This window comes from Chondrus crispus, genomic scaffold (genome assembly GCF_000350225.1).
Source record: "Chondrus crispus Stackhouse genomic scaffold, scaffold_145, whole genome shotgun sequence".
Classification (NCBI taxonomy): Eukaryota; Rhodophyta; class Florideophyceae; order Gigartinales; family Gigartinaceae; genus Chondrus; species Chondrus crispus.
Genome location: NW_005179013.1, coordinates 102,957 through 130,865, shown reverse-complemented (window position 1 = coordinate 130,865; position 27,909 = coordinate 102,957). Strand labels below are relative to the sequence as shown.

At 51.0% G+C, this 27,909-nt stretch overlaps 9 protein-coding genes across 9 annotated transcripts; 8 read left to right on the top strand and 1 right to left on the bottom strand.

Moving 5' to 3' along the window:
* Positions 1-307: 307 nt before the first annotated feature.
* Positions 308-5,242, top strand: CHC_T00010343001 (activating signal cointegrator 1 complex subunit 3, helc1, putative). The gene has a single exon (XM_005713682.1). It carries the CDS (start codon positions 308-310, stop codon positions 5,240-5,242), a length of 4,935 nt encoding a protein of 1,644 aa, XP_005713739.1.
* A 2,812-nt stretch (positions 5,243-8,054) lies between these two features.
* On the top strand, positions 8,055-9,350 carry CHC_T00002596001 (hypothetical protein). Its single transcript, XM_005713681.1, has one exon. The coding sequence runs from the start codon at positions 8,055-8,057 to the stop codon at positions 9,348-9,350; it is 1,296 nt and encodes a 431-aa protein (XP_005713738.1).
* A 1,539-nt stretch (positions 9,351-10,889) lies between these two features.
* CHC_T00002595001 (hypothetical protein) lies at positions 10,890-13,742 on the top strand. The gene is made up of 3 exons (XM_005713680.1): positions 10,890-10,910; positions 11,103-13,424; positions 13,704-13,742. Exons 1-3 carry the CDS (start codon positions 10,890-10,892, stop codon positions 13,740-13,742), a joined length of 2,382 nt encoding a protein of 793 aa, XP_005713737.1.
* A 2,567-nt stretch (positions 13,743-16,309) lies between these two features.
* CHC_T00002594001 (hypothetical protein) lies at positions 16,310-19,660 on the top strand. The gene has a single exon (XM_005713679.1). The coding sequence runs from the start codon at positions 16,310-16,312 to the stop codon at positions 19,658-19,660; it is 3,351 nt and encodes a 1,116-aa protein (XP_005713736.1).
* Positions 19,661-19,700: 40 nt separating this feature from the next.
* CHC_T00002593001 (hypothetical protein) lies at positions 19,701-19,859 on the top strand. Its single transcript, XM_005713678.1, has one exon. It carries the CDS (start codon positions 19,701-19,703, stop codon positions 19,857-19,859), a length of 159 nt encoding a protein of 52 aa, XP_005713735.1.
* Positions 19,860-20,627: 768 nt separating this feature from the next.
* On the top strand, positions 20,628-21,008 carry CHC_T00002592001 (hypothetical protein). Its single transcript, XM_005713677.1, has one exon. It carries the CDS (start codon positions 20,628-20,630, stop codon positions 21,006-21,008), a length of 381 nt encoding a protein of 126 aa, XP_005713734.1.
* Positions 21,009-21,728: 720 nt separating this feature from the next.
* CHC_T00010106001 (RNA Polymerase IV Small Subunit) lies at positions 21,729-25,469 on the bottom strand. Its single transcript, XM_005713676.1, has one exon. It carries the CDS (start codon positions 25,467-25,469, stop codon positions 21,729-21,731), a length of 3,741 nt encoding a protein of 1,246 aa, XP_005713733.1.
* On the top strand, positions 25,269-25,481 carry CHC_T00002590001 (hypothetical protein). The gene has a single exon (XM_005713675.1). The coding sequence runs from the start codon at positions 25,269-25,271 to the stop codon at positions 25,479-25,481; it is 213 nt and encodes a 70-aa protein (XP_005713732.1).
* Positions 25,482-26,971: 1,490 nt separating this feature from the next.
* On the top strand, positions 26,972-27,865 carry CHC_T00002589001 (hypothetical protein). The gene has a single exon (XM_005713674.1). The coding sequence runs from the start codon at positions 26,972-26,974 to the stop codon at positions 27,863-27,865; it is 894 nt and encodes a 297-aa protein (XP_005713731.1).
* Positions 27,866-27,909: the final 44 nt, after the last annotated feature.

Sequence of the window (27,909 nt, the reverse complement as noted above, 5' to 3'; positions counted from 1 at the left end):
GACGTCGCGCAACAAGACCAACCGAGACCACGGGCACCCCGGCGATCAAACCACCGACGAGGGTCGCACGCGCGCGGCATGGAATGAGCACGCCGCTGCCGTCTTCCAAGCTGCGGCCGTGTCCGCGGGCGTCGCCTCGGTCATCACGGCTCCCACCCCGCCGCGCCCTCCGTCGCCCGCCCCGGTGAGCCCCGCCGCGCCCGCGCCGCCCGCCGCCTCGTCCTCGAAGTTCGAGCCCTCGTGGCTGCGCCTCCGTTGCGCCACGCTGGCGGCCGTCGCCGCCGGCGCGGGCCTCTCGGCCTCGGAGATGGCCTTTTCCGTGCTCTCGCTGCTGTCCGACGCGCGCCGCTCCGACGACGAGCTGCAGGGCGACCTGTTCGACGCGTTCATGGGCGACTTCGACGCCGTGTCCGACGTCCTCATGCGCCGCGCGGAGCTGGTCACCAATGCCGACGCCGTGTTCGCAGACTGCGCGCAGGCCGCGCAGGTGCCCGTCGCCGTACCTGCGGAGGTGGCCAAGGCCGCGCGCGGCGTGTCTGGCAGAAGGAGGGAGAAAGTGTCCCGGACGCCCGTCACGGCGCAGGTTACCGTGCGCGATCGGAGGCGGGAAGCCATGGAGAAGGAGGACCGCCGTGTTCAGCGCCGCTTGGTCAAGTCGGGGCTGCTCGCCGCTGGCGAGGTGGATGAGGATGAGGAGGACGCTGTTGTGCCGTTCCCGGATCTCGGAGGTTCTGCCTATGAGGAGCGGCAGCGGTTCTTTCCGGGCGTGGGCGTGGATTCAGACTCTGCCATTGGGTCTGTAGACCGCGTTGGACTGCCGCGCGGCTCGACCAGGGAAGTTGGGAAGGGCTATGAAGAGATCTTCATTCCGCCCCCGAAGATGGATGCGAGAATGAAATCATCACTCGTGGATGTTTCAGACGCACTTTCGGAGCATCCGGAGCTGCTAACTGCGATGAAGGGAGTGACTACGTTGAATCGCTTGCAGAGCTCAGTGTATCCGGCCGCTTTCAAGAGCAACGAGAACCTGCTTGTCTGTGCGCCCACGGGAGCTGGTAAGACGAATGTAGCGTTACTGACCATATTCAAAGAGATTGTCGAGGTGAAACGGCGTGAGAAGAGAGCGTTTAAGGTTGTGTATGTAGCACCTATGAAGGCACTGGCGGCAGAGGTTACCGAAAAGTTTGGAAAGCGACTGGGGCCGTTGGGCTTACGCGTGAGAGAGTTTACTGGCGATATGTCATTGAGTAGGGCGGAGGCCATGGAAACGCACGTGCTTGTGACAACGCCGGAAAAATGGGATGTTGTCACAAGAAAGACTGGGTCTGACCTCAGCGATTCCGTAACTTTATTTATTGTCGACGAGATCCATTTACTTCATGATGAGAGGGGTGCGGTGTTAGAATCAATCGTAGCCAGAACATTGCGACTTTCAGAAGCAGCCCAGCGTCAAATTCGGCTTGTCGGGCTTAGCGCGACGCTGCCGAACTATGCAGATGTCGGCTCGTTCATGCGAGTGAATCCGCAAAAAGGCCTGTTTTATTTTGATGGGAGCTATCGTCCAGTGCCGCTGTCACAGACGTTCATTGGTATCAGTGAAGGCGGTCAGAGTAATTCCGGTGAAGCGCGCCGACGCCGCGAAGGAAAGATGCATGAGATGGCTTGGAAGAAGGTGAAAGATTCTTTGCAAAGAGGACACCAAGCGATGATATTTGTTCACTCAAGGAAGGGGACTGCATTGGCCGCTCGGGAAATGTTAGGAAGAGCGGCCGAAGATTCGCTTGAAGATATATTTCTGGGGGGTGAGAGCAAGGGACAAGGAAATTTGCCGCCTTCTAAACCCAATAAAGACGGAGGACGCAAGGATAGCGTTTCTGTTCTGCCGACTTGGGCGGCAAAGGAAATATCCAAATCAAAGACGGGTGACATTCGAGACCTGTGCTCAAGAGGCGTAGGGATACACAATGCTGGTCTCCCCAGACCAGACCGTAAGCTTGTCGAAAAGCTCTTTGCCGAAGGCGTCATCAAACTTCTCTGTTGTACCGCCACGTTGGCGTGGGGTGTGAATTTACCAGCAAGAACTGTGGTGATCATGGGAACGGAGGTTTATGACGCCGAGAAAGGAGGGTTTGTGCAGCTGGGGATGTTGGACGTCATGCAAATATTTGGTCGAGCGGGGCGCCCTCAATTTGACACTGAGGGAGAGGGTACGATTATTACCATGCATGAACACCTCGGTAAATACCTCAGCCTTCTTACATCGTCAATTCCGATCGAAAGCAAACTAGGAGCCTCTGCTTCGCGTCTTGCTAATCATCTAAACGCTGAAATTGTGTCCGGTACTGTTTCATCCATAGGAGAGGGGGTTCGGTGGCTAAGCTACACTTACCTTAGTGTGCGGATGCCTCAAAACCCTCTGGTATACGGTATTGACTGGGCAGAGGTAGAGGCAGACAGAGGTTTGCACTCACGACGAGCAACCCTAATTGAACAAGCCTCAAAAGCTTTGGACGACGCCCGTATGTGTCGATATGATCCTCGCACAGGAGCTCTGACTGCGACCGATCTTGGGCGGGTTTCGTCGCACTTCTATGTTTCTCACGAAACAATTGTGCTTTGGAATGACCTTTTTACTCAACTGCCCATGGAGCCTGCCGTCACAGACGCAGATTGGGAAGAAGTATACAAAACAGTTTTGCATGCTGTCTCGTGCGCGACTGAGTTTGAGCAAATGCGATCAAGGCAGGAAGAAGCTGAGGAATTGGACAATTTAACTAGGGAGGCTTGTCCGATCCCGTTGAAGTCAGGCTCCGAGACAAGAGAGGGCAAGGTAGCAATACTGCTACAGGCTTACATATCTCGAGCGTACATTCGAATGTCTGATTTGAGTTACGTTGTGCAGAGCTGCACACGCCTCCTCCGAGCCCTGTTCGAGGTCTCCCTCAGCAGAGGCTACCCCAGCCTTTCGCTGGCTTCCCTTGAGCTGGCACGTGCATCTGAGTCACGCATATGGCCATTTCAACATCCACTATGGCAATTCACATATTCGGCCAGAAGAGGTGGTGGCCTCACAATACAGCAGGAAACTGTCGCTACCATCGAGGCAAGTGGGGAAAAAGGAACACTGGCGTGTTTGAGGGAGATGACAAGAGAGGAGTTATCAATCCTTGTTCGCGCACCAAAAATGGCGTTGACCGTGATCAAAGTTGCTCGAGCAGTGCCCACTCTTGCAATATTGAGTGCAACTGTAGCCCCACTAAGTCGCACTGTTTTACAATTTGAAGTGCGCCTTCGTCCAAACTTTCGTTGGTACGACAATATCCATGGAAATGCTGAGGCTTGGTGGTTGTGGGTGGAAGACTTTGAGGAAGACAGAGTTTACTATAGTCAAAGAATACTACTAACAAAAGTGCAAGTGCGTGCGATGAATGGGGATCAGGTAGATCCATCAGATGATGTGAAAAGTCATTCCCTGAACTTGACCTTTTCTGTTCCTGTGTTTGATCCGCCATCATCTCGATATTCCCTCCGTGTTGAATCAGAGAGGTGGCATACTGGAGGTGGATCCACTGCTGCACTTCCTGTATCTAACATGGATCTGCCGGTTGAAGAAAACAAAAAGACCGATCTTCTTGACTTGAGGCCTCTGTCCGTAAAAACCTCTTTGGATGCGGAAGAGGCCACGATGTTTCAAGGGGATTTTTCGCATTTTAAACCGCTTCAAACTCAAGCTTTTCATACTGCTAGGCACACAGATGACAACATGCTAGTTTCCGCGCCGTCTGGATCTGCAAAGAAGATCTTGGCTGAGTTGGCTATTCTGCGTGCAATCCGTGAGCGTCCGAATTCCACCGTGGTGTACATCGCACCAGATCGGGATTCAGTTCTATTGCAACGCAAGAAATGGCAAAGGTTGGAGAGTCTAGTGAAAGGACGCGTTCAAGTGATGGATTCACTTCGTTCTGTTCCCAGTCAGAATGCTCTCGTAGATGTGGGACTAGTTCTAGCCACGCCGGTTGCTTGGAGTCATTTCTCTGACTCCTGGGATAATTCGATGATGGCAGAATCAGTGTCTCTCTTTGTGTTTGACGATTTGCAGCTCATGTCCGATGTTAACTGTATCGGTGTTGAGATGTTGATATCAAGGATACGATATGGTGCTATGAATACTTCAGGGTCGACGGGAAGAATCCCGAGACTTGTTTCCTTGTGTGAGGAAGTGCCGAATGCTTCCGAAGTTGCAGACTGGCTAGGAGTTGACCGACAGAAAGGATTCTTTTGTTTCAGTGCAAATGTTCGTCAAGTCCCGAGGGAGTCTCAAGTGATTGGCATTGCAGGGGATCGTTACACATCAAGAATGCATTCAGTTAACCGCAGTCTTTTCTCTATGATGCAACGGCATTCTGCCAAGAAGCCAGTGCTAATATACGTTTCGTCCAGAAGGCAGACTCTACTTACAGCAGAGAATCTACTTCTCCTTGCTTCAATGGATGGAAAGGAGAAACCGTTTGTTGGACTTCAATCTGACACTGAACAATCGATTTCAAAAGCACTCCGACAAACCTCAGATCATCGTTTGAGGAGTTGTCTGACAAATGGTATAGGTCTTTACCATGAGATGATGACATCTCGCGAGCAGGACGCGGTCGAAATTCTTTTCAGGAAGGGTCACATCCAGGTAATGATTGCGACTTTTGCTGTGGCCAGGAAGTTATCAGTCCCATGCCATCTCGTCGTCGTGAAAGGGACAGAAACATACCGGCCACAGCAGCGACGATTTGAAGAAATTCCTTTAGCTGATATTCTTCAAATGATAGGGCAAGTCGGAAGGCCAGCTGTAGATTCCGTCTGCTACGCGATTGTGTATGTGCATGAACCGAAGAAGACTCTGTACAAGAAGTTTTTGCACGAGAAACTCCCGATTGAATCTGCTATTCATCGAAACCTTTCAGATACGTTGATGAAAGAAATATCGTCAAGGCGTGTGAAATCCCTAAGGGATGCTGTCGAGTTTCTTTCGCGAACGTTCATGTTCTGGAGATTGAAAACGAATCCTGGGTATTACGGGCTAAAGAAAAAGAAGGGAGTGAAAGCGAGCGTACCAAAGCTTGAGCGTCTCAATCAAGGAGCGTTGTATTGGATCAGCGAAATGGCCACTTCTGCGCTTCGTTCTTTGGTCGAAAAAAAGAGCATATCAATATCTGACGGATTCATTAGCAGCGACATGAACGTAGAAACATGAGGCGTTTAGTTAATAGGTGACAAATGACCTCATATGAGGCCAATGTATTGATAATAGAGATCCGGACTTCTAACTTCTACAGTACCTAGCGCAGCTTAACTCTATCGTAGAGCTGAGTGCCGCGGTACATGAGAGAGTGTTTTTTTTTTACACAAGAACTGCGTCACTTTAGTCAACTCCCTTAAGAGTCACTCAACAGCATAAAAAAGCGTCCAAAATTGAGTCATTTATGAGTCTCCGTGAAAACTTGCATATCTCTCATGAAGGGCACTTCAGAAACTCATTTGTAGGCTCTTCTAAGCGCGCGCACAGAGCTTATGAAACCTCGTAAATGCTTTTAAACAGGGGTCTTGGTGGTGTCTATACGACCTTCTTCAAGATCCTCTCGCGCTTTTCCCATTCGGGTGTTCCAAGATTATTGTAAGCGAAAAACTAAGGTATTCCATGGTGGCCAATGGTAGAGGGTGTCTACAGTATAAGGAGAGCGGGAGAGAGACAGGTCGTTTTACTTAAGTCGTTTAGCTTGGCAAAAAGTTTGGAACATATGAATTACAACAAGCGAGTTCATTTCTAGGGGTTTTCTCAGCTGATGCAATATAATTTGCTTTGTTCCACTCCAAGCGGTCCAAAGGGGAGATGTCGTATGTGAATTGCGCATACTTGCGGATGACGTCAGATTGTTCAATGTTCGCGTTTTAGGGGAATTATGCGGGCAGCAATTCCTACTTGATATTTGTGCCTGATCTGAAGTTGTGTTCCTGAAGCAACAGTTTTGCAGGAAGAGGTCGTTCGACACCCTTTAAAAGTAGTTAAATTGCATCTGGATTTGGAGCGGTCCTAAATGCCGTCTCAATTTCAAGACGCTAAATTTAGAAGGCTTGCTGTAGCCAGAGTACCGAACATACTTTTGGTGTAGCATCATCCTTGCCTGGGTTTATTTTATGGGAATGACCCGGCATCCTCATCTCCCTCTTGTGCTCCAACAACGTGGAGCATCATAGAATCTAGACCAAAGAAAAGCAGTTTGTTCTCCTGCTGAAAATTATGAAAATACTGAGGAAAATACTAAAACATTAATAGAAAAAAAGCACCGACGGACGGTACTTCCTTTATCACCCCTGTCTTCCGGTGCACGGAACTTTGACCTTTAGGATGGTTGATATTCTTCTCTGTGTGCTGCTCCTTTTTATACTTTAGTACTGTACCCCAAAGCACCTGGTGTGACTCCAAAAACTCCTCGTGAGGGTGACTACGTCGTACCGCAAAAAGGGGCTCGACGAAGTCCGTAAAAAGTATACAAATAAAGCTCAAATATAGAAGTGTATGGCCCCAAGACTATTCCCTTAATTGTTGCCTACAAAAGCAGTATCAATGCTCCCGTAGCATGACCGTGCCACACTTGTATGGTCTTCTTCAGTATGTTTTGAAACATGTTGAAATCAATAAAAACAAAAAATCAATCTTCGGACATTGAGGCGACTCTTCAGCATTGCGAGACCACGACTATGCATGGGTTGCCAAGGCAACCTTGGTAAAGGCCTGATCTCAGGCCTTTCTGGGACTACACGGCTGTTATTCTCAAGAGCAACAGCCGTGTAGTCCCAGGCGTGTTCTACCGCTACATTATCTGAACGTGATGATGTGGACGTGTTTCCCCCGTTATTGTCGCCATTGCCGCGTTCACGACCGGTCTGATATCACACGCAAACTAGAATGGTCGCAATGCTATCGACACGTTTTGCCTTTTGTTGATTAAGGCACGAAAGCCTTTCATGCCTTTTAGGCATGGTGTTTCTCATACGGGGCGGGAGCATGATCTGGCTCTGTGGAGCGGTGCCGTGTGCCCTCGTTACAGTAGTTCCGTGTGATGTGGGCACACGGTGTCCCGAGATTTCACATGGAATACGAGATACAAATAAGATGCGCGCCCTTCCGGCCATTCTTATTGGAGAAACAAACAATGCCATCGCTGTTGTTGCCCTCAACGGTGAAAGCCCTACGTGGATACGCCGATTGCAAAATGACTGGATAAACTTAGTGTATCTTGGAATAAGGCAAAGGGGTTGAAGCAATCTTCACCGAATTCCTGAATCAATCATTTTTTCCGCTTCAATAGTGCCGAAGTATGAAAACGCACTTTTTCTATTTTTTATCCTCGATGACTTAACAAACGCAACCAGTCATATGCCCAGCACGCGTCAAGCGCCACTGCAGTGCACTGGGAGGACGAAAGGCCTCCCTTCTACTACGCAGCCTTCTTATGTACTTCGAAGGGTAAGTGTCATACTTGTTTGCTTCCCCGACGCACACCAAAATCGCTCCACTGCTACTCCACTGCCTTCCCACTGCTTGCGGAGGTGCTATTCCCGCTCCCGCCCCATTCCGACCGTCAAGGCAGCTGTGCTCTGAACGCGCAGCGCATGACTCAAACCCCATCTTCACCTCATTTCACCCTTCACCCTCCCAACCCACCATGAGCGAGCCCGCCGTCAGCACCACCGCCGAAGCAGGTTCGTCCTATACCCCCCACGCGGTAGAAGAAGCTCCTGCCCCGGACGAGGCCGTCGATGCTGTGCGAGACCTGGCCAGCCCGGAGCCTGTCGAATTTGAGAACGGCAGCAGCCCGGGGCTGCGCCGCGTCACTTCCCGCCCCTCAAGCCTCAGGGAGGCCGACTGCCATCTTTGCACGGACACTGACGCCGCTTCCTGCGAAAGTGGCGGCGGCGCGGCGGGCCGCAAGTATCGTCGCGTGTATTCCCGCGATGAGTTCGAGGAAGTCGCGCACGGCCCGGCCGGCCGTCTCGTCAAGCGCATGGGCCCCTTTGCGTACGTCTTTTTCTTCGTCATCCCGCTCGCCTATGTTGCCATTTTCTTCGCCATCGTGCCCTTGGGCGACCCGCGCCTCTCGGATATCTCGGACCAGTGGGTCTTCATTTTTATCAGCAATGGCGCCGTCGTCCTCGCCATTTCGTACCTGTACAACGCCGCCTTTCTGAGCATGGCTAGGTGTGAGACCCCGTTCCGCACGTCCCTTATTCCCCTCGCCGCTGTCTTCGTTGCCGAGATTGTCGTTTTGACTCCGATTCTCCTAACGTACGGCGTTTTCAATTGGCTTGGCATTGCTGCGCTTAGCGTTTGCTATGTTACTCTTTACGGTTCTATGCTTTTGGCGTACCACGATATACGCCCCATGGTTCACTCTTTCTTCAAACGGTTCATGCTTCTGCTCATCCTTTATATTCCCCTGCTCGTCGGATACGTCATCGCGTATCGTGAGATCACTTCATCGGCTGGGCAATCAGCCCTTAGTTTTTGCTTAGCATTCATCACCTTCATTTATCGTCGCGTGATGCTGTCCCAACTGGACCCGTTTCCGCTCGAGTTCAGTCAGCTCATGGCAGGGTTTTGGGTCCAGAACCTGAGTGATTGCACAGCTGTTCTTGCTTTCCCACAAGTTCGCAGCCCTTCCGTCTATGCAGCTCTCTTTTTATCAACTTCGCTTCAGAACGTGGCATTCCTTGGATTTGTCTCGGATATGTGGATATACACACTCCGCCCTACCATTAAGAATACAGTTTTGAACGGAATCAAATGCAATTTTCCGCTTCCTCCTGTTCCCAAACCAGACGAAACCTTCGATCGCGTCAACCGAGGGCATGATGCGAACGTTGGTGGTTATCGTCGAAGACAGTTCCGCTTCTTTTTCTTCAGGTTATTGTCACAAGCAGTCGCAATGGTGATGTATCTGGGCATTTCCCCAATGCTCCGCTATGGACTAAACAAGGAGTACACACCGCTATCGTTGATTCCACATGAAGAATATCGCAACTCGATGATATTCTCCGCGGGAAATTTGGTGTTCATCGCGTTAGTGGGAATATTTGGTTACGTTTTCTTGCATCGAAGCCACCATGCGACATTCCATGAGATTCGAGAAATCCATATGCACGACATATTGCATCACACGATGGTCGGCATGGTAACAGCAATTATTACTCACAACATGATCGTTACGATTGCAATTATTCTCTCACAGTATTGTATCTTCTCATCGTTCGACGGTGCGACAGAGATGGAGCGTTGTGTAATGACAACAATTAACAACTAATTTCAGACGCCAGACGTAGCGCGCGTGGCAAGAGGAAAGGCGAGTCTGGGCGACTGCCTTGTGCCGACATGGCGAGGCGTGGCACGGTATCGCTATCTCTTAGACAAGAACTCATTTTGCGGTTGTACAATCAACAGTCATTTGATGCTCGGCAACCTCACAAAGCTCTCTGGATCAACGGTAATTGTGTTCTTCCGAGGAAACAGAAGTCAGGTGGTCTTCTTTCAAAGCTTGAAAGACGAACGTGGCGGTACGGAAAAGCTAAACGTAGACTACGAATTTCGAAAGTGTCTGCACAAATATTAAATTGGAATATCGATACTTTGCGACAATCATTCATGAGCGCATACCACGTGATGCATTGGTAGACGTTGACTTTGGAGGGCGAGAGCTTAGAACCGGATTCAGTGAGTGCGTATCTAGATGTGGAAGAGGTTGCGTTCTCTGGCAACCTTCTCAAACGGCATGGTGCTAGCGCCCAACGAGAGACTGAACTGCAAGTTGCACATCAGCTCCTACGAAGATATAAACTTTTGCTATACCGCCAGTGCACACCCGTTCTTCGCATCTTGGGTTATTTACCAATAATTCTGCAGTTCAGGTGAAAGTGAGCAATGAGCGTGAGCGTTGCTTAGCCGGGGTAACGGGCATTGACCTGTTACAGTGCTTCGCGAACTACGTCTAAAACGGAGGGCCGATACAGTGATAAAATGGAAGAATTGTCGGAATGTTAGGCCTAAGCTTCTTTAAGCTTTGCCCCACCTTTTGGATAGATTCCATTTACATGTCACAAGACTGACGGGATATTTTTGGCTGCGCAACTGTGCCGCATTGCCAGTCTTTCAAAATCAAACTCGGAAATTCTCTTAAAACGTGGGAATTTCCCATTCTCATGCTCCTCACATGTGGAGCAATACGCGAGGGTGGAATTGGAGCATTGGCGAGAGAAGGAACGAATAAGGGAAGAAGCCAGATGTGGATACTGTACAATTTACCTCGTCTGTGTAAATGTCGATACTGTAGTGAATGGAGGCACAGTATGGTGGAAGGCGTCTTCTGGCCGGTCTGTGTAAATCACACTCGGAGCTTTGTTGTGGAATCACGATGCCGTGGCAAAGCCAGAAGAAATGGGTTCAAGCCTTGAACCCATTTCTTGCGACATACCCTTGAACTTCAAGGGTATATCGCAAGACGGCTGCTCGAGTGCGGTAGTGTGGAGCAGCCAGTTTGCAGTCCAAATTTTGGGACGCGCGGCACCAACGGGGCTAGAGCAATTGTAGATACTGCAGTCAATACAAAATGCGGTCAATCACAGCCGCAATATACGCCGGGATGACCGGCGTTGATCGAGCTGTTGCGAGATGGGCCGTGAGAACTGTATGATCTTCCACTACGGTGCGGTCGATTGGAGCTACTAGGAGAAAAATAACGACAAAGGATGAAAGAGATTGGAGGGACACGAGGGATAGGCAGAAAGCGGTGGGATTTGAGGCTCGGGGCATCCCCACGAATCAGCAGCACGGCGAGGTTCGATGTCGAATGGACAGCCGAGCTGTTCACGTTGGCGGGAACGAGGCGCCTTTGAATCGTGAAACTGGCGATTGGCTCGTTTAAAGGTAACGGAAGGAGCCCACGAGTACGAGCCGTTTGAAAATTTTGAGCGCACTTCCTCGTCATCCAATCAAGAACCGCTATTTGCAGATGATCTGTTCACTGCCAATCGATTACAGCCAAGTGCTGCCGGTTCGTTAGATGTATCTCGAAACGGTCATCACCATGCATCGTCCTCAACATTCTTTTTCGGCTTCCTCCACATCGTCAACACTGCTCCTGATCATCCCACGCTTATCATCCCCTCGAAACTACTCTACATTAACGCAAAGACACGCCCTCCCCCATCTATTTACAACTCGTTTCCTTCATAACGACCAACCTGTATCACTTCTCTGCACACTCCCCGGTCACTCTTCACCCTCCACACCACAAGCGACAATCAATGCCAACGCGATCATCACCACTTTCCTATCTTTCGAGCTACCCAGCATTCGTTTAAGCAGAAAAAGAAAGAAGAGGCCTTCGTCCCCGCGTCGTCGAGTCGCATCCACTCCCCCGCCACGCGTCAAACCTCCTCCACCTATCTTCAATCCTGGTCACACCTTTCCCTTCTCACGCGCCCAGTCTACTCCACGTCGCTCCTATCGCTCGGTTCAGGAGCTCTTCGAAGAGATCGACTGCGCCGACCCTTCCCAATCCACAACGTCCCGCTTTGCAAAGTCCCAGGCGGTCACGCCTCCGGCAAAGAAACCAGACCCCACCAAGTGCAACCCTCGCGATAGAGCGGTTGTTCGCAAGCTCTTTCAAGAGTTGCAGGACTTTCCGAATCGGTCACACACTACCCGACGACCAGTTTCAACGCACCCCGCGTCTTTCGTCCCGGATAAATCAAGGAGATCGACCTGGACAGGAAACAAAGGTGACAACATGCCGAAAGGAAACGATTTTCATCATCCTGTCTCCAACAGCAGCGAGACCGAGTTGGCTAGCGAAGTAGTTACAGAGATTGATCAACCCTCAGAAGTTGAGCCGTACGAAGAAGTATACCGTTACGAACCCGGCAGCGCCAGCGGACCTACAGAAGCTCATATTTACAAGGTTGAAGATGATGGAGACGATCGAACCACGACACATCATCTGTGCGACCACGGAGATGAGAGCGAGCAACAGACCGAGTTTCAAACAGTTGATGATGGTCATTACGAGGCTGCACGAATCATCATCAAGGAGCACTGTCACCAGGAAGAACAAACTGACGTCCAAGGCACATATCGCGAGTACCAGGAACAGGTTTACGATGGACACCAAGAACAAGTCTATGAAGAACATACTGAGACCAACCGAAACAGCGCCAATACAGCAAACAGCTTTGATGAAGTCGCAAAGGAAATGGCGCAAGACTTGCAAGTCTTGGATAGGGCTGATGATAGCGACCTGCGAAATCTTGCCGAGCTCATCCCTGAGCGCAATCAGGATCGCATCTTCTCAGAAGATGAGCCGTCCCGAGTAGACGACGACGGGCATGAAAGAGTGCATGAGGTCGGAAGAACTTCGCAAGGACAACCAGTCATCGAGGGAACAGATTTCATCACTCAAGTTGGCGACGAAGACGACGACAATGATGGAGCTGAAAGCGAAGACTCCGAGCTACTACCTGAGCTACCAAAAGCTCCCCCATCGTTCGTGTTCAGAACCGAGCGACTTTCAAAGAATGTTGCCGACGCAATGGCAAACGTATGGGATCGTTTCTGGTCGGAAGATGTGAAACAAATTTCAGGAATTATCAAGAATCGCTTTTCCCAACTGCTCCCGTATATGAAGCGATTCGTGGCTCACTTGGTAGCATTCTGGGGTGGCATTACATATCTTCGACGTGCCCTCACTGCATTTGTTCGCATCCTAAACAGAGATGAAAGGATCCGCGAGCTATTAGAGAGGGTCGGGTGGGCCTCGGCGACGACTGTCAAAGTTTTCCTCTCCATTTGCGGAATGGTTATGCAGGCAACTCTGCAAATGTATTACCTCATGAGAAACAAGATCATCCCTGACACCAGAAGAGTCATTCCGATCGTCTATTATAAGGCAGTTGTCAAACTTCTCAAGCTTGCCGAACATTCTCCTTGGGCACTAGTTCTTGGGCCTTTCAGCCTAACTTTTGCGATTGATTCTTCCAAGATACCAGATCGGTACTTTTTGCATAACAAACTCTCTGTTCCAGAGGAAGATGTTACCTTCGCTAGTGCAGATGGAGTTCAGACACTGGTTCAATCCGTTCGTGAGAGTATCCACCGTACTCGGTATGGATACGGGTCTCAGCAATCAACTCCAGTGCATACGCAAACGACGGACGAAATGCCGTACCCACCGCCATCTGAGTACACGGTATCGCAGTTCCCAGAAGAAAACAACATTGAGATTGAGCAGCACCACCATCACCATCATGCCTCAAAACATGTCAAAGAAACGGTTTCTCGATACGCACCATTGACTGAACGCACCAACCATGATGCGCACAATCATGTATGACTCTGCATAGACGTGCGCGTATTAGTCATTCTTCGTCTTCTGCTGTGTTGACAGACGTGTCATTGTCAACTCTGCTTTTTTTCATTCTGACCGCTCGCGTTGTGGGAGCTTGACAAAGCATCTAACAAAGTGTGAGCTCGCTTTTGCGCAATCACAATCGAGTTGGCGACTCCGCCATGATACGGCGTACGTCAAGACACCCTCAACTTACAGGTCAGCTAGATAGGAACGTATGCACTCACAGATGCATCACATTACTCACTTCGGAGCTAGGTAAAACAATATTTGCATGAGGCTCTCTCGCTATGTTGAGCATAGGAGCTTTTGAGACATCGGTATCCCAATGGCAACCATGTCATCTGAAAGTGCGCACATGCCCCTGTGGTAACGCCCACTTGAAAAAACTTCTCGCCGCCGGTATTTCTCGCAGTTCTTCTCTAGTCCTCTCCTTCACCGGCGTTTTTGTTTCGCAAGATAGTCACTCTTTTCATCGAGAAGTTCGACATAATCTTCGAGCGACCACCTTGGGTCCATAGCCGTAACCAGTTCCCTTGCCTGCCCCTCGTTCTTAACACCACAAATTGGCACAAAGCCCTTGGCCATGACGTACTTGACAGCGACCTGGGCTACAGAGCGAGGTCCCCTGCCTCCTTGGACGGCACCGACAAACTTCATCAAGTTGGTGAGCTGCTTATAAAAGGCGAGCTGCTGGGCGGTAAAGCGTCTCCCCGGGGACACGAGTCTCTCCGGGTCGGTAAACTTGCCGGTGAGAAGGCCCTTTGCAAGCGGCTCGTACGCAAAACAGACGAGGTCCAGCTCTTTGGCGGTCTCCAACAGGCCATTGGCCTCGGCGCGGCGGTCGATGAGGCTGTACTTGATCTGGTTGGACACGACCGGGACGTCGCGCTCCGCAAACATGTTACAGACTTGCTTCAGCTGTTGCGGGGTGTCGAAGTTGGACAAGCCCACGGCAGACACCAAGCCGAGGTTGTACGCGTCGGCAAAGCCATCGACGATAGCGCGCTGGGCGCCCGGGTAGGCGGAGAAGGGAAAGTGGATGACGTAAAGCGGGATGGAAGCGAGGCCCATCCTGGTGAGCGAGGCCCTGAGGGCGGCGAGGACGGCAGTGCGTCCGAGGCGCAGGCCGCCGCGGCCGCCGGAGACGAGCAGGTCAGTCCAGGGGATGGGGAAGTACTTTGTGCTGAGGAGGGCGGCGTCGGCGCCGGGAACGGCGGTGCGGAATTGGCCGAGGAGGTGCTCGGCGCTCTCGGAGGTGGGGCGCGAGCGGTAGCCGTAGACCTCGGCCGTGTCGAAGAAGGTGACGCCGTTGCGCAGCAGGAAGGAAAAGGCGGCCGAGAGGTCGGCGTCGTTGAAGTCGGTGCCGTAGCCGCGCGTGCGGTCGCCCCACGCCAGCGTGCCGGCCGCGAGGCGCGACGTCGACAGCGAGAGAGAGGCCGACCCGAGCTGGATCTGGTCGGGTTGCGCGGCCGTGCTGCAGCGTGGCGAGACGCGCCGGCGGCAGGGCGGAACCGCGGGCGGGAGCCTCGGGGGTAGGAAGGCGGGCATCGCGCGGGGATGGAGATGGGGGAGATGGGGTGGGGGAGATGCGGGGGTGGGGGAGATGCGGGTGTGGGGGATGGCGGAGGTGGGGGGGGCGGGAGAGATGGGGGGGTGGGGAGATGGGGGGGATGGGAGATGAGAGGTTGATGGGAGAGGGGCGAGCGGGTGTATGTGGGATTGTGGATGAGTTGGGTGCGGTGACCTCAAAGGGGGGCAGTTGTGTTGGGGAGGTTCGGTTGGGCGGTTGTGACTGGTTGGTGCAAATTTGCAGCGGTCGGCAGCGGTCGGCAGCGGTCAGGCGTGGTTTAGACCGCCTCGCCCTTGTGTCGATCGGACCGCGGAATCTCTCTGCTTGTAAATAAACGCTTTTATCATACGCGATACGTCATATGAGGACAAAAGTTATTTCATTTTTTCTGGACAAGCTTGTCGTTTTTGGAATCCGCAACGCCAACGCCAACACACAAGTGAAGCACTTGCTTGCCGATTCTAGCGAAATCCAACTCGTTGACGCACATAAAGGTGTTGAGAAGAAAAAAAAAGTTGCCTCACACTACCCATTTTCCATACTTTCGGGCTTTATGCGGTCTTGAGGTCTAACTGTGCAAAAAAAAATTGTTTTTTATATATTTATATATTTATATATTTTTTTCTTTGGTAGGGTGCACACACCCTACCAAAGAAAAACCAAAGAAAAATAGAAACCATGGCAAACAAAGTTGAAAAGAAATCAAAATCGCAGAGTATTATGCTATGATAACGCCTGGTCGGATAATGCGCATTTAGCTTACAAGCCTTTACAGACACAGCAGGATGCTGTCTCGATTCTTTGTGGAAAAGCAGCAGCCCAACTGCACACACACAGGGTTTTACCCGACGGTGCTCAAGCTGCACTTGTTGCGGGACATGCACGGTTGTGGAAAGCAGGAGCCCAACTGTACACACATCTCTACACACAACTCTACAATCGGGCGTGCCGTCATTGATGATTTGCCAGCAGTGTACACACACACACAACTCTACAGTACAAGCACCAGAACAATGCTTCCAGCCTCGCCCTCACCACGGCGCATCCCAACAACCACAACCAATTGAGTACGTACACGTTTCGCATACAAGGTCTAATCTCGACCTCCTCGCCGTCAACTCCACCTCCTCAAAAACACGTATGCCACGTGTTCTTATCCCCCAGAGCTGTCGACCGTCCCTCCTCGTACCACCTTCCCCTCCTTCTCCCCCCCCCCCCCCCGCCGTCTGCCTCAACCCCCGAGACGCCACTGCCGTCCGACCACCCACTGCCCCCCTCCGCCGCATCCACCATGGTGAAAACCCGCATGGGTCTACTGGACCTGCGCGTCCAGTCGTCCACGCTGGACGCCACGCTGCGCGGCGCCCGCGTCGCCAACGTGTACGACGCGCACAACGGCCGCACCTACATCCTCAAGCTCGCCGTCCCGCCGCCGCGCACGCACCCGCCTTCGGCCCAGCCCGCGTGGCAGAAGCGCCTGCTGCTGGTCGAATCCGGCGTGCGCCTGCACGTCACCCACTTCGACCGCGACAAGGACCTGCCCACGGGCTTCTGCCTCAAGCTGCGCAAGCACGTGCGCACGCGCCGCCTGGACGCCGTGCGCCAGCTCGCCGGCGATCGCATCGTCGACATCGTCTTCTCGGCCGCCGGCGAGGTCGCGGCCCACATCATCGTCGAGTGCTTCTCCGGCGGCAACGTCATCCTCACCGACGGCGGCCTCTCCATCCTCACCGTCCTGCGCACCTTCCGCCCCACCACCCCGGGCGCCGCCCCCGTCGCACCCAAGGAGCGCTACCCCATCGAAAACGCCCGCGAGGTCCTCGCCCCCGACTTCGATGCCTTTGTTCGCTCCGTGCGCGATGCCGCCCAGCTCGTCCCCGACGAGGCCGCCCTGCTCGCGGCCCCGACGCGTGCGGCACGGAAAAAGCTCGCCGCCCGCGCAGACCCGAAGAAGGCCCTCGCTTCAGTCCTCTGTCTGGAACCAGCGCTTGTGGAGCATGCCCTGTTGCGCGCCGGAGCGGGCGCTTCGTTGCCGCACCTTGCAGCGGATCAACGAGTCCTGCGAGACATGTTTGACGCCTTGAGAGAGGTCGAGGACAGCCTCACCAACCAGATTGAGTCGGGAAATCCTGTCAAGGGCTTCATCGTCTCGACGAACGCGCCGCAGCCTGGCCCGGGTAGTCCAGATGCCACGACCCAGAGATACCAAGAGTTCTCGCCCTACTTGTTCGAACAGTATAAAGAGCGCCCGTGGAGGGAGTTTGCCACCTTCGATGAGGCGGCTGACGAGTTCTTTTCGCGCCTTGAGTCAGAGAGGATGGCTGCGGCGCAGACGAAGAGGGAGGCTGCTGCATACAAGCGCGTAGACAAGTTGGCCAACGAATTGAAGGGCCAAGTATCGATACTAGAAAGTGCTCGCGATTTGTCGTGGGAACGCGCGCAGGCCATCGAAGGCAATATTGCCGACGTTGAAAATGCGATCACGGTTATTCGGAGCGCTGTCGCTGCAGCAGTGCCGTGGGATGGGCTTGCGAGAATGGTCAGTGAAGAGAAGAGGAATGGAAACCCGGTTGCGGAGATCATCCATTCGTTGCAACTTGACAGGAATGAGATCACTTTGATGTTGGAAGACACATTTGGTGTAGACGATGCCCAGGAAGACGAGGAAGACGACAATTCTGATGATGAAGATGATGGCGATGAAGAAAACGAATACGATGACGACGACGGTGATGATGGCTGTGGCCAGAACGACCGCTATCTTAGATCTAGGCGGTCTAGATTCGAACCATCATCACAAACGCGAAAAGCCCTTCTTGTGTCCGTGGATATTAGCTTGGGAGCACATGCTAATGCGAGACGTCACTATGAGATGCGCAAGAATGCAGCTGCAAAGATGGAAAAAGCAGTAGAAGCTACAGATCGCACATTGAAGGCCGCATCGAAGCGGGCAGCATCTGAAGCTTCCAAGATTGAAGCTGAAGCCGCAGCAGCCTCTATCAGAGCGAGAAGAAAGCCCTTGTGGTTTGAGAAGTTCTACTGGTTCATTAGCTCTGAGAATTATCTGATTGTTGCCGGGAAGGATGCACAGCAAAACGAACTGCTTGTAAATAGGTATCTCGGTCCAGCAGACGCATATGTGTATGCGGATCTGAACGGGGCGTCTTCCGTCATCGCCAAGAATCAGAAGCGACCGGGCGCATCAGGCTACGGAGAGATTCCGCGCATGACGTTAGAACAAGCAGGCACATTTGCTATGTGCAGATCATCAGCGTGGGAGGCCAAGGTCGTTACTTCTGCATGGTGGGTCAGGGCGAGTCAGGTTTCTAAAACTACCGCTTCGGGGGCTTTTCTACCAACTGGAAGCTTCATGATTCGAGGAAAGAAGAACTACTTGGATCCGACCCAACTCGTTATGGGAGTAGCCTTTATATTCAAGGTAGAGGAATCATGTATTTCGGCTCACAAAGGTGAAAGAGGTGTTCGACGGCTTGACAGTATTGAGGAAGCTGCCAGAAACTCGACAACGCAACACGTATCGACTACCAGCGAGACGGGTGAAGAGCCTGTGCCGAACCCTCACGATATTACTAAGAGCCAGGCAGGGGTACAGCCATCGTTGTCAGAGCCAAAGGAGACCGCCAGTTCAAGTGATGACAACCCGCCCGTTGTGGAAGGGAGCGAGATGGCACCGTCTCCCAATGTTCGTCTATCTGAGCAAGCTCAAACTAGCCTTGCTGCAGAAGGTTCGAGCAGGGGTACAGATAGTCTCCAAGATAACATTGAACAGGAGCCGCTGAAGAAAAACCCGCGCGCGAAAAAGAAGCATATGTCTGCGAAGGCACGGAGAGCAATGAAGAACAAAAAAGGAGGGGCACAGAATACAACAGAGTCTTCTTATCCACCTGAAGACCAAGAAAGTGGCATCGTTGGGGCTGATGATTTGCAAGCGAAAGAAAAGAAGGGGAAGAGCCAGGCGCCACTTCCCAGGGGGAAGAAGCACAAACTGAAGAAAATGAAGAAATACAGCGATCAGGATGAAGAGGAACGAAAGATTGCGCTTGCAATCTTGGGCTCAAAACCGATCAAGGAAGAAACAGCAGCGACAGACGAGGACGAAGGAGAAGATGCAGAGACACTGCAGGAGGCGGAAAATGCATCCACAAGTGTCGACGAGGATAGCGGCAAAAGACGGGAAAGGAGAAGTGAGAGGCGTGAAGTTATGCGGCTCACAGAGGAAGAGGGAATCGTAGAATTGGAAAATTTGGAGCAGGAGTCAATGCGTATCCTTGACATGTTGACATCTGTACCTCTACCAACTGACACCGTGCAATATGCTCTTCCCATGTGTGCACCCTACGGAGCCTTAACAAACTACCGATATCGAGTGAAACTAATGCCAGGAAGCACGAAGCGTGGCAAAGCATATCGATCAGCTATTGCCCTTTTTTTGAAACAGGCCGAGAAAGACCTTTCACAATTCAAGCAGGAGCGAGATTCTATTCGACTATCCCCTGAGAGTGCCGGTATTCATAGCATGCTCGGAGGGGTAAAGATAATGGCACCGGGACTTGCGGAGGCGCAAAAATCGATGCAGAAACCGAAAAAACAATCCTCAAAGAAATGTTACAAGCGGAAATAGAGACTCCCACTGCGACGCATAAGGACGACGGTCAAGGGTCATGCCGCTTGAACCAAGTACAGTCTTTCGCACTGGTCGGATACAGGGTCAACCTAGATCACCATTCATCTCAAAGGTTTCTACTCGACGCAATACCAGCTGTACAGTTACGCATGAACATGAGCCATTCCGGAAATCTGTTTTTTACCTTAAATACTGAAACTGAAGACGTACAAAAAACTATAACTTATCTGAGGCCAACCAGGCCCGTTGCAGAACTAAAATTGCAAAAAAGTCGTAGAGAAAATGAACTAGAAGTGGTTTGAGCAAGGACTGACCTGACGAAAGGAACATACCTCCAAACAGCATGCCTGCAACTGTGGCGATCACCATGTACACCCTTGAATATGAGTGAAGCACGCCAAAAATGACTGACGAGGACACAAGAGCGAAATACGGCGACCACTGCCAGGACTCTAAAATACCCAAAAGCCATGACCGGAAGAATATTTCTTCTCCTAGCGCTACACAAGCGCAGAACACACCTACTTGCCATAGGGCCCTATTTTCAAAAATTGCTCGAAAATTCTCCTCCATATCTACTTGTAGGCCTCTCTGACGCGATATGAAATACATGACGACTTGAAAGGGCATAACCGTGAGGACTGCTTGTCCTAGAAGACTTGGAGAAAAAGTCCACCCTTTACCCAGCATGGGAATGTCAAAAAACGCACAAAGTCCAGCCCCAAAAAGAGCTAGGAGTGCTGATGAAATTGTCCCTGCCCAAAACGTTCTAGTCCCGTCCAAAGCGGAAGCCTCCGAATTTGCCGGGAGGCGCGACCAAGGCGTCGATGCCGGTAAATAATCTGATTCGTCCACAGCATCGGCGCAGACCTTTTCGACATACCGGGAAGAAGCGCTATCACTTCCGACAGATCTGAGTCTTACGGGGGGCGAGGCGTGTGTCTGCAACGATGTGGTTGTGGAGATGAACGGTATCGGCTTTGCCACGGGAGAACTAGTGCTTAGTCCCTTGCCTAACACGCATCTGGAGGTTGAAATGCGAGAAACTTGTTTCCGCGGCAGAGAGATTTCAGATACAGGTCTTCTCTGCTTAACCTCAGCATTACTATATCGCGGTCTCTTCACCAAGCCGTGCCCGCATGTAGAGACCGGTATAAAAGCTGTTTCAGTGTTTGGCATTGGTGTCGATGATTGCCTGTGGAGTCGCAGCGCAACAACTTCAAGCTGGTTCTGTGCTCGTTTCGGTGCAGAAAGATGCGGAGAAAGACGTGTCTGGCTAGAATTGATATTCGATATCTTTGGTGTTAGGCCATTCGCGGTGAACGATACAACTCTACTTAACTAGAAGCGCTTCGTTTTCTCCGGTACAGGAATGTGCTTCAGTTCCGGATTGGACAGAAGCTGAAAACAGACCAGCAAATATTGACCGCATGATCAACAAAAAATCTATTCCCGGAAAATCTTGCATCCGTTGACTTGCGAGTGATTCCTTTCTGAGGAAAAGCATGGCGTTGCTTTCGCCTTTACGCCCCCGTGCCTTTGACTCACTTATCACCTGAAAGTACCAAAACGAAAGAGAGCGGCCGTGATATCATTCATAGCTCGCAGCAGTAGACATCGAGTATACTGTCCTTTGAGTATCGATGGAGCTGCTGGGGCAATATGGATGGACGTGGGCAGAAAATATCAAATGCTGCCTGCCATGCAGACGCAATTTTTGTTAAAACTTCTCAGCAATAACATGTGGATGCATTCGTCTTTACATCCCCTTGTTCGTTTCCATGCCCAAAAGAAGTAAAATGAAAAGGAGTGGCTGTGATATACAGCGCAGTTAGCAGCTGCGCACATCGGCTATAGAGTGGCTGTGCCGATGAAGTCTCTGAGGTGTCATGAGTGGACGTGGGCAGAAAACATCGAATGCTGTCATACATAAGCTATTCATGTTCATGGCAGGTTGCAATTTTCAAGAAGCCAGACCCCTGAGGTCTATTTCTGAGCCCGAGTCGTACAACAGCCTTCTATGCCTTTCTCATAGTAGACCCCTGTAAACAAAAGACAGAATGAGTTATATCACTTCTTTCAACTTGAAAACGGTGCGAATATTCATGGCAGCGAGCTCATTTGTGAGATACTTCATCGAGTAAGGAATAGCAACCCGTAAAACCTGGCTTTCCTTCCCAACGCATTCTCTGCAATAAATATGAGATGAGTCGGCAGCTTCTTCGCTCACTTTCATGGTCGGAGACACCAGCGATCCGCAAGTCTCACAGACGTGAAGCAAATGCATGTCCGAAGCCATGGCCAGTCGGTCCCTCAACAAAAATGAAGCACCATGCGCAATTAATCCGTCCCGCTCCATTTCGCCGAATCGAATCGCACCCCCACGGCTGCGCCCCTTGATCGGTTGTCGGAACAACGGGTCGATCGCACCAGTAGTACGTACCTGAAACTTGTCTGAAACCATATGTCGCAGGCGCTGATAGTGCACGACACCGGTAAATATGTTCACTTTGAAAGGTTCCCCTGTGTAGCCAGAATACAACACCTCGCTCCCACATGCGTCGAAACCAGCGTTCAGTAACTGCTCCGCGAAGAAGTCAACAGCACGATGCGATTCGTCGAACCGGAACGGGGTCGAATCGTTGAAATGTCCGTGCAATGCCCCCGCTTTCCCAGACATTATCTCAACCATCATTCCAATTGTCATTCGACTTGGAAATCCGTTCGGGTTGAACAGAATATCTGGTACCATTCCGCTCTCAGAAAACGGCATATCCTCACTGGGCCAGGCGGCTGACATCGTACCCTTTTGGCCTGCCCTTGAAGCGAATTTGTCACCCACGCAAGGAGTTCTGGAAACTCTTATCCGCACATTCGCCTGCCGAATTCCAGGGCCCCGCGGGGTTCGCTTATGCTTGTACATATCCGGGTCAACTACTACTACCTCATCCACAGTTCCATCTTCCTGGTATTTGTACCTGGTCCATTGTGTCTTGTGATCCAATAGACCGCGAGAAAGGTGATCCTTTCCACAGATCCCATATAGTGGTGAACCTTTCTTCACTCTTGACCCTACTCGCGGCAGGCCATCCATATCAACGCTGTCCATTTCTTCAACTGCTTCAATAGGCAACGTGGCAAATGTTTTCTCTCTTCCATCGATACTCCTATCCAGGTCTATCTTTTCGTTCACATATACTGTCCCATGTGCAAATCCACGGTCAAGGCTTCCCTTGTTGATAACTAGTGCGTCTTCCATGTCATTTCCGCTATAGCTGATGACTGCAACAACTGCATTGACCCCATTTGGATATACGTCTGCTCCCATTGGATCTTGCATACAGAAATTCCGTGTGATTGGCACCTGGGGGGTAGTGTGTCTATATACTTTAGAATCATGACGACTCCAAGTCGTATGACACGGCGTACCCATGGTCTGCTTGGCCATCTGACATTGAAACATATTCCTCGGGCCTTGGTTCATATCAGGGAATGGGGATAAGGAGGCTAAAACACTGAGGAACGACACGGAAGACACCTCCGCATGTGTCGCTCCATCAGTTTGAATCGGACGCAAACTGCCTTCTTCTTCTTGGACCGAGGGGCGTACGCGGAGGAAGACTTGCTCAAGCGAACCAATCCACTCCGGAAAGCCAACTGGATCTTGTTCGCCGCCCAAATTGGTATTCCGCGGAGACTGAAGCCATTTCACAGGCCTCATTAACCTCCCACTAGTTGTGTGTACATAGATACCGGGTGCAAAACCCGCTTTAGCCTTGATGCGGCGCACGTAGACAACCTCTGACATGTTCGAAACAATCGGGACCATATCTCTAATCTTCGTGTATCTTATTTGTTCGGCGAGCTCTTCGGCGCTCTCTTCTCTAACATACCCGAAAACACGGCCGTCGACGACTACTGGCAGTGCGTCTTTGGGTGGTACGCTGTGAAGACTGGACAAAGCCGGTGCTGGGTAAAAGTTAAAATCCGAAAAGAGATGCAAAATGTCTCTCTTATCGGCTCCCATTCCTTGCGTGACTACAGCCTCCGCTGCTAAGTGATTAAGGATACCACAGGGGTCTCCATCTGGCGTGTGGACAGGGCAGATGAAACCCCAAGCTTCTGGGAGCAGTTTTCGAACCTTTGTAGATCGCATTAGGGCGTAGAACGCTCCGCGATGCACTGCTCGGAAGTGAGAAATAAAGCGGAGAAAGTTAATGCGCTCAGCAATGACACTGTAGCCAACAGCTTGTGGTAGGTCTAGCCCTGTGTCTGTCTTTATATTTCCAGTCGCCAACAGATAAGACATGTGGGTCGACAGCTGATCAGTTGCTACAGCTCGTTTTATCGCTTCCTTGATAAAGATCTTAAGCACTGGTCCACTTGTTTTCGTACTGCGCGATGCTCTTTTTCCGTTCACCTTGCGTTTATCCCTATCCGTGCCCTTGATCGCCTCCCTCCTTATGTACGAAGCAGCAATCCGAACCAAGGATTCAACTTTTTCTTTCAACAAGCTTAGGTAAAGTTGACCTGGAGGCATCAGAGACTGATGGGAAAGGGCATCAGCGTCGTCAACCTCAATATCCCCCGTCGATGTCGATACCAGTTTGCGCACCAGTAATACCATCAAATCGACCTTCGATCGGTCCAAGGCATCGTCAGGGTTCTCATAGCATCCCACGCTGAGGTGCACAAGAATAAATCTTCGAAGAAAAGCGACTCCGGCCTCATGATCAGAAACCAATTCGTCATTCAAGCCCATCACTGCTCGGAAGCTCTTTCCGAGGTACGCAGTGGCAGCCGACTTCGAGAGGGATGCCTTGACATTGGGCTCGGCGTCTCTGTGGCGAAACTCGTGGGAGCGTTCGCTTAATTCCTTGATGATAGCAATAGCAGCATTGCGAAGAGCGTTGTCGTCCCGTTCACCACCAACAATCAAATCATATATTTCTCTATCAGTGGTTCCGGTCGAAAGAATTGCTCTAAAAGCGACCCCAATGGGAATGAAATATTCACTCCGCGCAATCGTAACACGAATACGGACAGTGCCGCTTCTCAGCAGATGGAAGTGCAAGGTAAACGTGGACAGATCCCGTCGCATTGATCTGTAGCTCAGGGATAAGTCAGTAAAAAGAGGACCCCTCCCTGAATTCTTGTCTCGTCTTGCTGATACAGCATGGTTGGACCTGGGAACCACCACGAGACGCATCACCTTTTCGGAACCGTTGATCACAAAATAACCTCCAACCTCATATTCCTCCTCTCCTAGTGCCACCAGTTCACTCCTTGACTTTCCCTTCAAATGACAAGCCGTTGAGCCTACCATTATGGGTACACGCCCTATTCGCTGTATCGGGAGCTCAAAACTCTCTTCTTTGTCCAGCACAACTGTAAAGGCACCGAAAAGCTCACCCACATAACTGGAGGACGCTCTTCTACATTGAAATGGATACAAATGCATAGAAATTCCACTAGTTGTTCCGGAGCTTGTAGAGATTGATGGCTTCCGAACAGAAAGGCTGTGGGCACGAAGAGATATGTGTACTGATTTTCCGTTTTTGTCGGCTGGCCCACGCACAATAATTGGTTCAAGTTCTTGGGATAGATGCATCAGGCCAGAGCCAATAGCGAAGTCAAAAGAGTCCACATGAGGGGCGACACATCGACGCAAGAATGCGACTCGATCGTCATCTTTTTCCAACGGAAGTGTGGATGGCTGAATCTCAGCTTGGGCACTTTTGGCGAGACTGGCGAATTGAGACCCCGCTACGCTTTGGCTGGACCGCCTTCTTCTCTCAGTTTTCATTGCGGGGTTTGACTTGCGTGACGACGAAAGATATGAAGTGCACCGCTGATAGCGATTCTACCCACTCCGCCTTCGCCTTCGGCGACGACGTGATTCCTTCGGCCGAAAACTGCACACCATATTGCACGTGTACACGTTGGGATCAAAAAAACAGCAATGCATGGAAGATCAAAATACTGTGCAACATTGTGTACTGTACACGTACTAGTGAATGTTGACCCGTTTCCCTTCGGTACATGTGCTCGAGGGAAGAGGATCAAGGGTTCGTATCGTCGGAATCAACATGCAACGACCTGTCAAGGGCGGTCACATTCAGCAAGTTGTAGACTACAACTGATAAATCATGTAGGGGAATGGATAGCAGGTACTCACAGGTCCCACATTTCGGACCAAATCAGAGCTCTCGGTCCCATATGCCAGTATTGTTTCAATAGTCCCCACCTGTGCGGGAATTTTTAAAAAAATCTGCATGTGTTGAGACATGGCGACCAGGGCGGCGGCAGGGGACTGGAGGGGGGCGGCAAAGCGGTGGAACTGGAGAAGGGAGATGAGTGGAGTTTTAGCGACTGCTACTGTCTTCATGCTATCGCGAAGGCTTTAAAAAGCTCTTTCAAACCGACGGTATGTCTTTCCGCGTTCATATGAAATTGTCACACGTCAATGAATGTTGTGGGGTTCCGCCTGGGTATATTCGAGATTAATCTTCTGGGGCCAGAAACGTTTCTACCCTGCAAACGCATACAGAAAGCCGTGGATCCCTCATTGGAACACTAATTCAATAGAGCATATTTGCTCGTAAGACAATCCGTTTCTTCGTATCAACCCGGCGGGTTTCTGACATCGGATGTCCTGTTCCTTGATGACCGTGTCAGCGCAATAGCGGTTGATTCCAAGAACAACGTACAAATCCTAGCATCAATTCATCTCTGGAAGGAACTTGAAAGAGCAGTTTCAAAACGTCCTTTCTGAAACCAGTTGTGAGGAAGCACAGACTTTCGCTTCGTTTAGTTTCGGTTCGACAAAGCCACAAAAGAGCAGTCACACCCCGAAATCGACGAGAGGTTTCCTATCGCACATGCCGCCACCCCTCTTCATAGTGCAATATTGTAGTATGGTGCGACTTGCTGATTGCAGCGTCGAAAAAGCCAGAATGGAACCCCAACCGAGATTTCATGTCGATACCCTTGCTCGACTGGAAAGAGTGATTGTCGACTTCATGGGAGAAAATGGTGAAAGTGCGACCGCGCAAAAGTTAATAGTAACAAAAGGGAAAGGCTCTTATTTGTTTCACACCTGGCAGTTCGCATATGAGAAATGCACAAGATCAGAGATGAGCTCTTTACGCATTGCATACCTTGCTTCTGTAGCTCATTCAAACATAATTGAAGGTAAGCTTCTGACTAAACGCGACATCTACTACATGGCTCGGAATTTGTTTCCCAATCCTGCTGCAGTGGACAGGGCGCTCCATGCATTGTCAGTATCGGTAAAAGTGGCTAGAAATGACCTCAACATCGTCGCAGCTGCAAAGGGGCTTGTCGCCGGAAACATCGCTTTTGTTGACGAGGATGGTCATTCTGTCAATGTGGCCATGTTCGGCGCAGGCGGATGTCTTGTACCATGCCGACCGGAGAGAATGCGAGATATTAAGAGTGATGCATGTGCTGTCGTTGTGTGCGTTTGGCATATGTTACGGCATCGAGCAGATGCGAACAGGCACACTCAGATCTGCTAACCCGAACAATCGCGTTCTTGCACTCATTCGAATATATCTAGGCTTGAGAAAGAGACTTCTTTTCATTCCTTGCTACATGAACCGAAAGCTCAGCAACTTCTTCACACATGTATTTTTGTTACAGGGAAAGGTTCGTGACTCATATCCACAGTACAAGCTCTCCTTATTCTCCCTGTTCTCCCTGTTTTCAGCCCCCGAAGAACTAACACAACTGATGTCAACAGGCTACCCAGACCTCGCTTCGAAAATGTTTCTTTCCGCTGTCTCAAGCGTGCAACGAGAAAAAGGCCTTCTAATTCCTATTTTCATCCTGACTGATGCTGATCCACATGGAATCCACATTGCCTTTTGCTACATTCGCGATCTCCCAAATTGTAATGTTCGGTGGATTGGCGTGCGCCCGTCGGACAACGGTTCCTTAATTCAAATAAGAGAATCGGCCTTGCTGCCAGTAACTTCCGCTGAAATTACTCTTGCAGACGGTATGTTGCGGCACATAGCTTGCTGCGAGACGAAAGAAGCAGAGTCTTTCGCACCGTTAGCAGCCGAGCTCAATCTCCTCAAGGCGACGGGGAACAAATTTGAAATTGAAGCGTTGACATGTACAGGCCTTGGAGAAGATATGTCAGGACTTCTTCGATACCTGCTTAGCAGAACGTGATGGAAATCATCGAATATCGCATCCTTTGATGCTTGGTGGATAAT